The sequence below is a fragment of the Folsomia candida genome, unplaced genomic scaffold (assembly GCF_002217175.1).
Source record: "Folsomia candida strain VU population unplaced genomic scaffold, ASM221717v1 Fcan01_Sc026, whole genome shotgun sequence".
In the NCBI taxonomy this organism is placed as follows: domain Eukaryota; kingdom Metazoa; phylum Arthropoda; class Collembola; order Entomobryomorpha; family Isotomidae; genus Folsomia; species Folsomia candida.
In genome coordinates, this window is record NW_019091218.1 from 1,125,068 (window position 1) to 1,141,623 (window position 16,556).

The 16,556-nt window shown below is 36.2% G+C and overlaps 1 protein-coding gene across 3 annotated transcripts; it reads left to right on the forward strand.

Moving 5' to 3' along the window:
• The first annotated feature begins 10,367 nt into the window (after window positions 1-10,367).
• LOC118438820 lies at window positions 10,368-15,132 on the forward strand. 3 transcript variants are annotated; one of them, XR_004837082.1, is made up of 6 exons: window positions 10,368-10,449; window positions 10,532-10,582; window positions 10,663-10,950; window positions 11,435-12,036; window positions 14,159-14,321; window positions 14,419-15,132. XR_004837082.1 is itself a non-coding variant. In XM_035859591.1 (6 exons), exons 2-5 carry the CDS (start codon window positions 10,559-10,561, stop codon window positions 14,307-14,309), a joined length of 843 nt encoding a protein of 280 aa, XP_035715484.1. In that variant the 5' UTR covers window positions 10,368-10,449; window positions 10,532-10,558; the 3' UTR covers window positions 14,310-14,321; window positions 14,419-15,132. The 3 variants fall into 3 exon arrangements, 2 of the variants coding, with proteins under 2 accessions (XP_035715484.1, XP_035715483.1); XM_035859591.1 differs by having other exon boundaries at window positions 10,663-10,728; XM_035859590.1 differs by lacking the exon at window positions 14,159-14,321 and having other exon boundaries at window positions 10,663-10,728.
• The last annotated feature ends 1,424 nt before the right edge of the window (window positions 15,133-16,556 follow it).

Sequence of the window (16,556 nt, forward strand, 5' to 3'; positions counted from 1 at the left end):
GAGCTTTTAGTCCCACCTGACAAGGGAATCGTGACCCAAATCCTCGATTTGTGACCTCGATTTTCTCATTGTCCACACACACGTATTTATCAACCGGACGCGCTGGCCTACAAACAGCCAGATTGAATTCAAAAATTTCCAAGTAATCATTTCGTGTCGAGGCAAAGATAAATGTTTTCCAAGAAATTTGTAGTAATTTATTTCCTGAACAATGAAACAAGGTCGCGAAGCCAAATGATAATTCGGCAAGCGTAACCACATTTGACCCAAATTTTGCACGGATTATAATAAACAGATTACATACTACATAAATATCAATGGTCATTTGCTTATACATACGGTTATGCTCACAGACTTGAGCTGTATTACCAGAACAGATACCTAAATAACAGGCTGGCATTGTTGTTTTTTATTTATTCTCAAAAAATTAACCAACACACTTTTTTTGTCTTGTTCTGTTTCGAAATTTTTGGTTTATCGCCGAGTAACTCAACTAAACACTTTTTTGTCATGTTTTTGTTTTATGTTGTAAAATTTTGTTTGTCTTGATGAAATTTTCAGCCCTTGGTAATAAACAGACTGATAAGAGATAAAGTGATGGTAAATATAACGGATAAATAACATAGATATTTGCCCTGTGCTGATAAACCAAAATGGTGCATTAGTCAGCCACGCTGTGTATAACATTACACTCTAAATATTTAAATTTGATTAAAATTTACTCAACGTTGAGTAAAATTTAGTGTGTAAATTTCACCACATGAAAGTTCAAACCTAAAATATGTGTAACCCACGTTGCAGAATTTTGCGCTCAACCTTGAGTAAATTTTACCTTCGTTGTGTAAATTTAGATAACAAAGACAGTTGTGCCATCGCAAATTTTGCTTCACTTTATTTAGAGTGTACTGATGGTTATGTGGTGTTTAATCAACACGTTTTTTAGTCTCGACCCGGCTCCCTTTGTCGGTTAAGATCACTCATTTTAATTATTTCCATTAAGCAAACATAACCGTCCCGATGATGTAGTTTTGGGATCTAACCGTATTTAAGCATGGTTTTGAAACCAGATGATGCATAATTTTCTTTGAAATTTTGCCATTAATAGAACGAAAACATGTCCTAATAAACCGTAGTAACGTTAGAAGTAGCTCACCCTGTCATAATGATTTCCATATAACTTTCCACCAAAGGTACGGAATAAGGCGACAAAATAGATTATAACTCTCATAGATTATTGCACCAATGGTGTAATATGAACGGAAAAATAAAAAGAAAAACGAAAATAGTTTGCACCACTAGTGGAACATTAGCGACCAACGGGATACATAATTTTGAAAACTTTGACAAAATTGTATGGTTCCTTATCCCGACATTCTGCATCATTGGTGGGTAAGGCATCCCTTACCCAATTATTTATTATAAAATTTATATATTTTAACGTCAATGATGCAGAAAAATCGAACAAATAGAACAGATTTTTGGGGGGGGAAATAGATGGCCCAATTGTTACGCCTCATTGATTTTTGGGGGTAAATAAAGGGCCCAATTGTTACGCATCATTTTTAATAACCAATTGCTCGGTACTAATGGTGCTACTTATTCCATAATTACAGTCCTATCTCGATGTACCTGCACAATTAATTCGCACCATTTACGCCACGGATTATTCGATACCAATGGTGCGCCGAACTTATGCAATAATGTTCAAGGGGATTTTTAATTAGCATCAACTGATGCAAAAAACTCGTTAACAGACGGACAGACAGACAGACGGACAAGAGGAATTCAATAGCTCTAATGCTACGCAGGGTGAGCTAATAAACCGTAGTAACGTTAGAAGTAGCTCACCCTGCAATAATTATTTGGTTATATCTTGCCCCAAAGGTGCAGAAAAATGCAACAACATAGATACATAATTTTTATGCAATATTGCACCAATGGTGCAGAAAAATTATACAAATGGATACATAATTTTTATGCAATATTGCACCAATAGTGCAGAAAAATCCAACAAAATAGATCAATAAATATTATGCATCGAGGAAAGTTCAAAAATTGTGCATCACTGGTGCATAATTACCTACCAACGCTCATCGATAATTTTGAAAAATTTATGTCAAAATTGTCTAATAACATCCGCCGAGTAGTATGCATTATTGGTGCGTTTTGCATCCCTTCCCCAATTATTTCGCATCCTTTTGTGTTACCGATTGTTAGATATCAACGGTGCTATTAATTTATTAAAAAATTCGATTCGGTTTGTTCAATACCAATGGTGCGCCGAACTTATGCAATAATGGTCAAGGGGATTTTTAAATAGCATCAATTGATGCAAAAAACTCGTTAACAGACGGACAGACAGACAGACGGACAGACGGACAAGAGGAATTCAATAGCTCTCATGCTACGCAGGGTGAGCTAATAATGAGCACCGATTCACTTTCATCCACGTGACTGATTATGATAGAGAATAAGAGTGAGTGAAAATGAATTTCTAATGAGTTTAATGAAAATGAGTGAAAGATTCTATCATTTCATCATGAACGAAAGGACTTCTCACTCCTTCCAGTTTTCACACTATGCTTAATACATGCATGTGGCTAATTAAGAAATGAAGTGAGTTTGAAAGAAAATCTTCAGTCAGAAACCTGGATGACTGACTTTGGAACGAAAACTAAATTTGTGAACAGTATGATCACAAGCATCTTACCAGAATAACTCAAGTTTTCATCGTTTTTGAATTACAGGTTCTAAAATACCTTTGGAAAAAGTCGGGACGAATTAAATCAACACCCTATACGTTTATTAATTTAGATGGCGAAACAAATTTCTGAACTTATATTTCCGACATTTTTTGTTGTGGATCAATAGAGTGTTTTCTCAGGATTTTGGGTGATACATACATGGTCATACAACACACATACTAAAAAAACATTATGTAGTACATTCAAATTTCTCGGAATCAACTACCAGTGGACATGTGCGCGTCGGTAGTGCTGACAAAGATTGATGTACATTAAACGCACGTCAACACAACACAATCAGACCATAGATATTACCCAATTAATTGATTATTCAAATATTCCAACTCACGACGTTTTTCGCAATTTGAGAAAGACTATCTGATACAATCATACGCGGTAGAATAAACTGTAATTTCCCAGTGCGATACATATTATTCTTTCACATGCGTCAATGTTCAAGTGATACTTGAATAAAATCGCAAAATCATGTATGTAATACTTATCACTAGATCAGTCTCTGCCAATTTTCATGTTCTCATTATGAAAGTCTTCCAACGTATGCGAACAGATTTTTAGCAAAATAGTGTCAATCAATTTTCAAATTAAATTATGTTGTATGCAATTTTTGTAAGCCACTATCTGCCCGTTTCGAGGAGGTATTTGCATTTGAGGATAAGAAAATTCGCCCTAATGTTGACTTATTTTGAACTTTCCATATTTACTGTTAGTTTTTTCTTCTTCCGGTGCAAACTTCCCTGCCAAACGTGCCCATTGAGAGATCGTGTCTTATAAAAATTTGATACCAATTAAATATGTGATCGATTGACACTGAATGTGTCCAAATCTATGCGCATACGTTGGGAGATCTCCATCGTTAAATAGTGTTGAGGTACGAACGGAATTTTCCAATTAAACCGTACAACTTCCCTGATCACGCACATCCAATGTCATGACTAAGGAGTAGAAGGTCACTACTTGTCGGGCCCCGATTTCGATCTCCTTTGGATATGTTGTAGCACTACATGAGTGTAGAAAAAGTGAAGGAGGGTTAGACTCCATGAGCCCATTTACGCCCGCCACACCCCCTCAAAGGCGCCCAAACCCCCAGAGTTGCCGCACTAAAATCATCCCCAAAAATCGAGTTTTGCTCAGATTTTCAAGAAATTTACATTTTTGTGATCCCAGATAGTTGCTCTATTATATCCAATAGCAAACTCGTTTGTTTTGAATTTTCGAATTTTTTCAATACATACCCTTGGTCAGAAAATCTTCGAAAATATTGACAATATCAAAAAAGTTGAGTTTGCTATTGGATATGATAGAACAACTATCTGGGATCACAAAAATGTAAATTTCTTGAAAATCTGAGCAAAACTCGATTTTTGGGGATGATTTTAGTGCGGCAACTCTAGGGGTTTGGGCGCCTTTGAGGGGGTGTGGCGGGCGTAAATGGGCTCATGGAGTCTAACCCTCCTTCACTTTTTCTACACTCATGTAGTGCTACAACATATCCAAAGGAGATCGAAATCGGGGCCCGACAAGTAGTGACCTTCTACTCCTAAATTAATGACCAATTAACAGATAAAAATCTCGTATAAATTCAAACGCGCCGTCATACTACAGACAAATCTGCATTCATTGAATGAATTTCATTCCTTCAACAATTGAGACTTTTTCAAATCCAGACATTTACTTCATTGCAAAATGAATTATTACATCGCGTTAATCGCTATCATTTCCGTGCTAGGAGTTGAATTCCCAATTGGTGATTATTTATATGAAAATTATTTTCTAATTAATAATCATATTTAGCTATTCAAAAAATATTCCCTCGTTTAGCATTCATGCAATTTTAGAACTGAAAAAAAATTGTTCATTAATTAAAAATTGTTTCATTATTAATGGGTGAAAGCACTTAAGATCATTATGTCCGTCAGTCCGTCTGTCTGTCCGTCTGTCCGTCTGTCCGTAACTCCGATAACTTTTGAACGGAAATACAATTGGGTTTTCCAAATACTTTATAGGCATTTAAATAATTCGAAATTTACCCCGGTATTTCTCGGTTATCTTGTGGGTACCAGAACGTAGCAAATTGGGTGTCTGTTTGTACACTGTTCTGGCTACAAAATAGTGCACGATCAGCAACTGGGCTATGTTCCGTTCTCGAGAAAAAAAATCCAGAAAATCGGGTTTTCCAAATACTTTATAGGCATTGAAATATTTCGAAATTTACCCGGGTAATTCTCAGTTATCATGTCGGTAGAAGGACTTCGCATCACTTGCGTCTGATTTCACACCTGAATAGCTACAAAACAGTGTAGGAACGGCATTTGGGCTATGTTCCGTTTTCCAGAGAAAAAAATCGAGTTTCCCACACACTTTATTGTATGCGTTTATTTCTAAATTTACCCCGGCATTTCTCGGTTATCTTGTGGGTTCACGGACGTAGCAAATTGTGCGTCTTTGTACACTATTCTAATTACAAGATAGTGTAGAATCGGCACTTGGGCTATGTTCCATTTTCGAGACAAAAAATTCGACCAATCGGGATTTCCAAATACTTTATTGTATACGTTTATTTCTAAATTTACCCAGGTATTTCTCGGTTATCTTGTGGGTTCAAGGACGTAGCAAATTGTGCGTCTCTTTGTACACTGTTCAAATTACAAGATAGTGTAGTATCGGCTATTGGGCTATGTTCCATGTTCGAGACAAAAAAATCGACCAATCGGGTTTTCCAAATACTTTATACGCATTTAAATAATTCGAAATTTACCCGGGTGTTTCTCGGTTATCTTGTGGGTACCATAACGTAGCAAATTGGGTGTCTGTTTGTACACTGTTCTGGCTACAAAATAGTGAAGGATCGGCACTTGGGCTATGTTCCATTTTCGAGACAAAAAATTCGACCAATCGGGTTTTCCAAATACTTTATAGGCATTTAAATAATTCGAAATTTACTCGGGTAATTCTCGGTTATCATGTTGCTAGAAGGACTTCGCATCACGTGCGTCTGGTTTCACACTTGAATAACTACAAAATAGTGTAGGAACGGCATTTGTGCTATGTTCCGTTGTCGAGAAAAAAAATCCAGAAAATCGGGTTTCCCACACACTTTATTGTATGCGTTTATTTCTAAATTTACCCAGGTATTTCTCGGTTATCTTGTGGGTTCAAGGACGTAGCAAATTGTGCGTCTCTTTGTACACTGTTCAAATTACAAGATAGTGTAGTATCGGCTATTGGGCTATGTTCCATGTTCGAGACAAAAAATTCGACCAATCGGGTTTTCCAAATACTTTATAGGCATTTAAATTATTCGAAATTTACCCGGGTATTTCTCGGTTATCTTGTGGGTACCAGCACGTAGCAAATTGGGGGTCTGTTTGTACACTGTTCTGGCTACAAAATAGTGAAGGATCGGCACTTGGGCTATGTTCCATTTTCGAGACAAAAAATTCGACCAATCGGGATTTCCAAATACTTTATTGTATACGTTTATTTCTAAATTTACCCGGGTATTTCTCGGTTATCTTGTGGGTTCAAGGACGTAGCAAATTGGGTGTCTGTTTGTACACTGTTCTAATTACAAGATAGTGTAGTATCGGCTATTGGGCTATGTTCCATTTTCGAGATAATAAATTCGACCAATCGGGTTTTCCAAATACTTTATAGGCATTTAAATAATTCGAAATTTACTCAGGTATTTCTCGGTTATCTTGTGGGTACCAGCACGTAGCAGGTTACGAGAATACTTTTCAGTCCCTAGAAAATTAGGGGGTGGTCCCAGATACCATAAAGCATATATATTTTGAATCCTCCCGCCAAGTCCTTTCCAACGATACCCCAATTATTGGGTTATGTGAGACTTGAGCTAATGACCTTTTCCGTTGTTTCACAAAATCTGTTGACCTTGAAAAAAATTAATTTTTTTGACGAATCTAAAAGTACAATCCATTCAGATCAATTTTTACCAAATATGACGAAAATCTATCCAGGATTGATGTAATGAGAGCTATTTCCATAATGGTGATGGATGAGTCAATTTTGTAAGTTGACCTTTGGTCATTTTCAGGTCATGGACTACGGGTGGGGCCTAGCACTTCAGAAAGACTCTTAAGCATGCCCTGGGGACTGTCCATGCGAAGTTTGCCCTCAGTGGGCCTTTTGGTTGCTTCACAATGGAGGGAGAAAGTTGACAAGTTTTGTCGAAAAAAGTAGTGCTTTCGCCCATGCCACTACACGTAGGGGGTCATGGAAATTTAAAAAACTGACTAAATCGAATAGTTCAATCCCGGTGAACAGGTTTTTGAGTTAAAACACCGGAAAATAAAATAAGATGTTTTTTACCGGCGATAGCTCATGGAAATCGTCCTTTATGAGCGTCAAATTTGCCTCGAATTTTGTAGATGCGGGTACGCCACTGACATTTCAGACATTTTGCATGAACCAAGCCGCGTCACTTTGCCAGATTAAGGCTGAGTGAAGGCTGAGTGATCATAGTAAAATAAAATTAATTTGTAGTTTTCATGATGCAGTTTGTAAACGAGAAACCCGGCTCCATCATCCCACCGATTATTTTACATTTTGTATCTATTTAAATTTTGTACTTGTCCATAAACCGGCTATGCTTTAAAAGAATGAATTATGTACTACGCGCCATAAGCTTTCTATGTAAGAAAATGTCTCTTATTTAAAAAAGATCAATCCATAAAGAAGAAAATTTTGGTGTTCGATAAAAGACTAACAAAATTGGAAGTTAGTTGAAATGAAGGTTCTGGTATTATATTAAAAAACTGGTAGTTGCTATCTGATGTAAGTTGGAAGTCAATATCCTATTCAGGAGAAATTTCATGAAAACAAATATTTAGTACGAAAGAGGCATAATACTAATTTCCACTAAATAGTTACCTATTCGCTATTTGCATAAGGCCTGATTAATTACTTATTTATTTTAAAACATACAATTTTGAAACTCTTGCATGAAAAAGTAAACATTGCATGGAAAATGTATTTCAAGTGACACAAAGAAATCATGGTGGTGGTTTTAGAGGCAGAAAAAATTCGAACCTTTGAAATTCATTCGTTGGTCATCTGTCATTCGTTTTTTTGCTCCTTATCTGTTTGGGAATAATATTGGTACAAAAAGTCTCTCCATTTCTAATTGAAATATATCATTAAAAATTTGCTTCCTGATTTAAATTCATCTATTTAATTCACGGCTGCTTTTTCTTGATCATGCCGAGGAAGAAAGAATCTCAAGTAAGTTATTTTTTAATTTTAAACCAGATGTTTTTTTACAAAATTTTGTTGAATGCAAATTTCGCATTGTTATTTTTTGAAGTCCTGCTCTGATGATAACGAGGACGAACTAACCACCACCATCACCAATCCTGGCTCTGGTCCTATTCTTATTCCAGATGTAAAATCCTTATTTTCCAGATTAAAAAACAAATCTGCAAATTCTGCGCAAAATTCTAAAGTTCATAGCCTATTCACATTTCACAGGTAATTCCACACCTCTGCAAATATCTTGGAATCGCTGCCATAAAACAGTGTCGACTAGTCTGCAAGTCGTGAAATTACGAGGCTACTCCTACCCTGAAGGAGAGGACCCTTATCGTGATCCCACTCGATTCTGGAAATTATAAGCACACGGCACTCCCAAAGAAATGGATATTGGACGAACGAATTGCGGAGAAACTGAGATTCAATGCCCACCTTAAGATTTCGTCTACCCCGTATAAATTTGCCTCACATAAATCAACCTCACCACCCACAAATATCGGAAACTTTCCCTCTATCAGAAATCTCAAATCAATTTTTGTCAGCCTTTACATAGAAGAACAGTGGCAGAAGGACTTCTGTGACAAATTTATCCTCACCTCGTCCCAAACTCTGGAAGAATTAAAGTTTCATTTCTATTACGATCAAAATTTCCCCTCTTTTAGTGGCACCGTTTTCCCAAAACTAAAGAAACTAGTGACCAACAGTGGCCGTTATCGGAATCACACAAATCCACCGATCAAAAGAATTTGCCAAGCTGTTACAGAAGCGTTTCCAGCCTTTAAATATTCCAACATTAATTGTGAAGATTTATATGAAATTTCAAAACTGGGACTCCTTCAAAAGTTCCCATTGTAAGTTGTATAAATTTAATTGGTCCCTATTTTTCCTACATATTTAAAAACTTTAATTCCTCCCGTTAATGTTATGATACTCATGATTAGAACTTTAGTAAGGGGATTGTCATACATACATATTTATGGTTTTCACAATTACGGATTTCAGCCTAAATCGGCATCATCGCGAAGAATTAAATCAACACCCTTTAGACTACGGCAGATTAATACGAATTAGTTTTTTATTACTTTTCAGATCGCTTAATTCCTTAGTTTTGCGAGGATCTTTGGACTCCAATATGACCGAATGTCTCCTGAAAATTCCATTCTCTCTGAAAAGACTTGAGCTGAAGTCTTTCCTTATTAGAAATAAATCCCGCGCCCACGAGCTGCCAACCCTTCCGTACAAATTGTTGCAGAAACATTGTCTCACTCTGGAAAACCTTGATTTGCGCTTGGGCTTCGGCACGAAAGATATCGAGTGGAAATTCCCAGCCTTTCCGGCCTTGAAGAGGTTAAGGATTTATTTCTGTACGAAGTTTCAAAACTTTGGATTTGAAAGTCCTCCAGGATCAGGGAGCTTTGGACGGATTGATTATAAAGCGTGTGTCCCAGCGCTGGAGATCTTTCACATTCACAGCTTCGATTTCCCCTCTTTTGCCGCATTTATTCCGCCAGAAGATAACACGTGTCCGGTTATCAAGTCCGTGAGAGAAGTTGATATTAACCTTTTTCGGTGTAAGCAACCAAACGAAGAAGCTCAGGCTGCCCTTCAGACACGCTTGTTGGAAGTTTTTTTTAATGCAGAGATATCAATAATTATCCCATAAAAGATATAAAATTGCATAAACTTATAAATAGGTGAAATGAAATAATAATCATTGATTTGTAATATTTTCCGTCCTGATGACGATCACAATCGAGATTGAATACTTCACACGACTTAGAAAACAATACACTTTTTCCCATTTGTACATCCATAATGTCCATAAATAATAAATAAATCTCCCAATTACAAGTACATGTTTATCAGTATATTCAGATGCAGAGGAAAACTGATTGTCAATTAAGCGGAGTTCACAGCTTCATTTTCCGATTTCTCCTGCGCTTTTCTTCACCAGGTGATTGGCTTTCACCTTCCACGCAAAATTAAATTTATTAATTTCCCAACCGATTTTTTGTCTTTGGTTTTTTACACTTTTTAACAACCAACTTTTTAACAACCAATACCCTATCGATTGCCCATCGATTCGGCGGACATTTCGCGCAGACTTCGTGGAGAATTTTCTGCGATTTTAACTCGATAAATCTAAATGTTATCTGGGGACAGTTTTGAAAGGCAAGGATTTTCTTTCACCCGTGAAAAAGGTTACCAGAAAAATTCAACACCCTTTAAACTATGCATGAAAAATATTTGTGTATGCATTGGAAACAAAGTTACGGTGGTGGTGGTTTTCTGTAGAGGCGGAGAAAGCTCGAACCCTTGTTACCCTTTCATCATCTGGTTTCTGTCTTCCTTTCTTTCCTTTTCGCTTGGCCTGTTTGGGAATAATATTTCCGGAATATGTAACCTTAATTAAATAGTAAGTTAATTTCAACATTAAATACGTGTACATATGTACCATTAAAAGTTACAAGTCGATTTTCTAATTTAAATCCATCTAGTTGGAAGCTCCTTTACATATATTGATCATGTCGAGGAAGAAAGAATGTCAAGTAAGTTGTTAAAAACATGTTATTTTTTTGCTTTACATATCTTTTTAAATTGCTTAATTACGTATTTTTACTTTATAAAGGATTTCTCTCGTAATGCCGACGACCCAACTGCCAGTCCCAACTCAGGCCCTGGTCTTATTCCAGATGTAAAATTATGAAGTCCACATTATTCAACATTTGGAAAATTTTTATCTTCTTGGGGGCTATCCATATAAATATTACGTCATCAAAAAGTCACGATTTTTGCACACACCAACCCAACGTATCCACTAATCCTAAGGGATAGGGAATTTTAGCATATCAAGGATAATAAGCCCTAAACCACCTACCCACTAAAATGATGACGTAATACATGGACGTTCCCTTGTGTAAATTGAATTTTATTAACAAGCAATTGTATGCGGGTTTTGAGCTTGAATTGTTGTGTCTCAGCTTTCTCTTCTTCTATATACTCAAATAGCGATTTTGAAACATATTCATCTCCGTGGGTTTTTTACAATGTGAAGATTTTAATGCACCTAAAAATCAAAATTACAAAATTACGAATGTAGAATTTTGGTTTTTTCTTCCATGAGACGATATTTAATTTGTACTTATTATTTTTCATCTATTTCATATTTATTTGCTCATGGAAGAAAAAAATCAAAATTCTAGTCGTAACTTTATATATCTAAATATTAATGATTTTTACATATGTGCATTAAAATCTTTATATTGTAAAAAACCCTCGGAGATGAATAGCTTTCAAAATCGCCATTTGAACATATTAAACAAGGGAAAGCTGCAACATGACCATTTAAACTCAAATCCCGCATACAATGGACTCTTAAGTAATGTCATAAAATTTCCTAGATAATTCCACATCTCTGCAAATTCCTTGTAATCAAAGACATAAAAGATTGTCGCCTAGTCTGCAAATCTTGGAATTATGAAGCTACCCCCGTGCTAAAGGAGAGGACACTGATCAACATCCGACTCGATGCAGGAACTTATGGTAAAACACCCCCCAAGGAGTGGGAATTGGATGAAAGAATTGCGGAAAAACTCAGCTTCAACACCAATATTAAAATCTCCGCAAATAAATCCTTGTCACCACCCAAAAATTTGCAAGACTTTCCCCCCATCAGAAATCTCAAATCAATTTTGGTCCAAATTAAGATAACGGAACAATGGCAGAAGGACTTTTGTAACGAAATTATCCTCGGTTCGGCCCCCACTCTGGAAGAATTGCAATTGCATTGCGATCAAAATTTCCCTTCTTTCAGTGCCACCGTTTTCCCAAGATTGAAGAAACTCGTGATCAATGGTGGCCGGACTCGGGCGCAACTTGATCCAGTGATCGAAAGAATTGGTCAAGCTGTTACGGAAGCGTTTCCAGCTTTGCAATGTTTCACAATTAATTGTGAACATTTGTATGAAATTTCAAAACTCGAACTACTACAACATTTCCCATTGTAAGTTGTAAATTCTGTTAATTTAATTCGTCCCCATTTTTCCTAAATATTTATAAACTTGGATTTCTCCCGTGAATGTTATGATACTCATGATTAGAACTTATCTTCGTACTAGAATTGCTAATTATAAATTTTGTTAAGTTCCATTGTGAGTTTCGTGATGGCACTCTTTTAAAGATCCAGTGTTAATCCGATTAACTTAATCGTATCCGAACGGTGTGAATGCAGGGTATGCTACCGTGCATTTTAGGATTTTGGGGTAGCAAATTTGACCAATACCCACGGGTTGTCGGGGTTTTCAAATTTTAGAATGTATGAAAACAGGGCTATACTAACAATTTTTTAATTTAATAAGTTATTCAATTTAAATTAGTAAGCCACAGTGTTTGTTTTTGTGCGCACAAAATTATTTTTATGCATGCATGGTGCATAAAAATGCACAAAAATGTGTAAAAATGCATAATAATAAATTAAATGCAATTTATGCAGGAAATTTCATATTTTCAAGAAATAATATATTTTGCTGCCCTATAAACTGTGGGTAAGATTTAGTTGTCTACCTGGTTTGAAACTTTACCTCACTTTCTAGCATGATTCAGGGCTTACCCATGTATTGAAAAATGGAAAATGGTTTTACACTAAAATACTAAAACGATGAGGAAAATATCGTACAGTAGCACAAAGACTAATGTTATTTGCACGTAAATGATTTTCGTGTATTTTCATGCACTTTTTCGGATTTTTAGTGGGTGTTATTAAACGTTTAAAAACATTTTCGTGCACTAATTTCGTGCAGGTGTTATTTAACAGCAAAAACACTGGTAAGCCACCTCCTTGCCAAATTTGCTGATAAGGTCAATTATTTTCACAACTTTGTACGTAAGATACTGAGTCAGTTTACCCTCAAACCCCGACTATCCACAAAACCCAGGTAAAACCCCTGTGCTTTGGGTATCAATAGGAAAACTCCGGGGTTTTCCTTACCCTGGGTTCATGTGTGACTTCACTAAATGTTCTACTTCACCACATGTTGATAAATTTTTTCTACATGGGGTTACTCCACGAGAAATGGTAATGGACCTGATGTCGAAAATCGATTTTTTTGAAATCCTTCAAGTATGTGTTAGAGGACCTTAAAATATTCAGAAAAATCAGTTTCCCCGAATTTTTGAAGTTTCAATAGGGCTGATAGGAGGGGGTGTGGCTTCTGTTGAGATACCACCTTTACGCAGCCGCTATTTCACGCAGGGACTCAAAATTTCACATGTTGGTACCATGGGCCAATACAATTGCGGGTCTTTTTCTCTTTTTTTGAAATTAGGTCATAGTGACCGTGATTTTTCTGCATATTTTAAGGTCCTCTAACACATACTTGAAGGATTTCAAAAAAATCGATTTTCGACATCAGGTCCATTACCATTTCTCGGGGAGTAACACCATGGTGACAAATTATCACAGAGCTCCACGCCGTTGAAAAATCGGCGGCGGCGGCGTGAGTAGTAAAAACCGTCGGCGGCGGCGGCGCGCCACGGCGCGCCGATATTTCTGCCTCCGTTTACCAGTCAGTGATTATAACTGACCTCTTTGTTTAGCTTTCTAATACATGGTAATGTATTTCGCGTGCTAATTTTAATTGGTTCAGCGAATAAATAAGCCGACCCATTTTTTAATTCGTGCTAATTCGTGTTTTCTGCATTACAGAATTTAAAAAATATTTCTAAACTACACCCATCAGCCTTAATAGCCATGTAACTCGATTCTTGACGGAAATTCGAAAATTTAAAAGTTAGCTTGATTTTTCATAAAATGGAATGTTTGGAATCTTTCTAATTGTAAGTTGTAAAAAACCATAGGACTAAGCAAAACTTAAGATTCTCAAAAAACAGGAATTTCGAAAAGTCAGGCTATTTATGTACTCAATTTGTATTGCCCAAAATATCATATTTTAAATATACGTTATCGATTCTTTAAGTGGCGTCAAAATTTGAGCTGATCTTTAATTAAAGATGCGTATCGGGAAAAAACTATTCATTTTCTCAATGTCAATGACAATCACGAACGAAACCGCTAAAACACAAATTTCGACATTTTTTCTCGTTTTAACTGGTATTAATTGTACAAGATATCTTTTTTCTCGGCGGCGCGCCGGCACTTATGCGACGGCGGCGCGCCTCGGCGGCGGCGGCGTGTCAAATCGGATCGGCGTCGGCGGCGCGCCGGCGAAAAATCGGCGGCGTGGAGCTCTGAATTATCATGGATGGGTGCTAATTTAATCACACCATATGGTGAGAAACCTTACGACCGATCCGTGAAGTCCACCGCGTGGCTAACACTAATACTGGCTTTTTAAGAGTACAGATCTAATTGTTTGTTATTTTTCAGATCGCTGAGTTCCTTAGTTTTGCGAGGATATTTGGACTCCGATCAAACCGGGTGTCTCTTGAAAATTCCCTCTCCTCTCAAAAGACTTGACCTGAAGGCCTTCTATCACAAAACTGGACATCGTGCCCACGAACTGCCCTCCCTTCTACACAAATTATTACAGAAACATTGCCTCACTCCGGAAAAACTTGAGTTACATTTGGGCTCCAACGATAAGAAGGTCGAGTGGAAATTCCCAGCCCTTCCGGCCTTGAAGAAATTCACAATTTATTTCTGCACAATGTTTCAGAAATTTGAGTTTGAAAGTGGTCTGGGATCAGGAAAGATTGATTATGCAGTGTGCTTCCCGGTCTTGCAGACTTTGCACATTCATAGCTTCGACTTCTCCACATACTTCTTCTCTTCATACGACTTCTCTTCTTTTAGCGCATTTATTCCGCCAGAAGATGAGGAGCCATGTCCGGTTGTGAAATCGCTGAGAGAATTTAATATCAACATTTTCTGGTATAAAGAAACAAACGAATTAGCTCAAGCTGCCTTGTACCCACGATTGGTGGACATTTTTCCCTACGCAAAAATATGCATTAATAATTAATTAAATCATGAAAGAAATGCAATTTAGTACATGTTTCTCTATATTTTTATATAATAAATGGATGAATCTTGATAAGTTATTATTAAGCCTACTCCATAAGTTATTACGTACAGATTTACATATCAATTATCGTCCAAGGAATGGATACTTACTCGTTATGGACCTAAGTAAGTAGAAATATAAATTATCAAAAAATACCTCAAGTTTCAATTTCAATCAAATATTTTATTCTTGGCCTAGTTTACAAATGTGTATTTACTAAATCACAGTATTTAGCATACTAACCCGTTTTCCAAATCTTTCGTTTATTCGATAAACATCGCTTCCTTGTATGAAGAACGTCATGTGTCAAAAAATATTGGCTGATAAGGATAATGCTGTGTCTTCAGAGGTCGTGACAATCATATTTTCCATCTTTAAAAAAAGTATACTTCTTGAATGTATAAAGCAAGTCAAGTATTTACATTGAGGGTCTTCACATTACGTGACTGTCGCAAGTACCATAATTTCCGTAAATTTACGATATCTGCATACGCAAATTCCTGTTTTTTCCCAACTACACAGGGATTTTATGGCGAGTTACTATCGAATCTTATAAAATTATGAAATAGGGTAAAATAAAAGTGTTATGAAGAACAAATCGAAGGGCAATCCAGTTCTGTGAATTTGCCATTACTTACCATCGTTCTTGTAGCCCTATTAAATATGAATGTACTTGTGAAATCGTTAACACAACCAGAGAAAAATGAATTGGATAGCATGACAACCTGGTAATAAAACTGTTCATATTATTTTGCGGATTATATGTTGGGTCGCAAATAAATGAGATGTTAGTATTGCAGCTATCTATAGAATTAGAAATTAACCAAGCTATTTAAGTACACTTTAAAAAAACTGTACCGAATTATATTAATTCATATATAATTTAAATTAAGTCATACCGAATTATATTAATTCATATATTAATTTATATTAACTCATACCGAATTATATTAATTTTTACCAAGCGCGGCAGAGTCATACATACATATACACTCCGAACAGTCGTGATTCTATATTTTGATTCATTACCGCTTTTCTAAGAGTGTATCTCATTTCGTGTCGAGAAAGTTTATCAAACTGATCGAATACATAGTGGCTGGGGGAAATCTTCAAATGAATCCTACCCTATCAACATGCACATTGTTCTTTTCTCAGAACTCCTCGCATTATGTATGCACCTACATAATTGAGTTTTTGATACCAAATTATTAGTTTTTTTTATATAAGGAAGCGATAAATCCTATCAATGCTTACACTGTAAATTTGAATATCCTAAAAAAGGAAACTTATCCACAAGAAGAAATTCCTTCAAACCTATATTGAACAGTTCACCATAGAGAACCCCAAACCTTTGCTTCATTTCAAAGATTTAATACATTTCTCACATTTAACTACAATTATCTGTATTTAACGTACAAATGAACATCCATAAATAAAAATGGTAGAAATTTAAACAGTTTTGTAACTGGATTTTCTGAATCCAGGAGTATTTGTTGGCCAG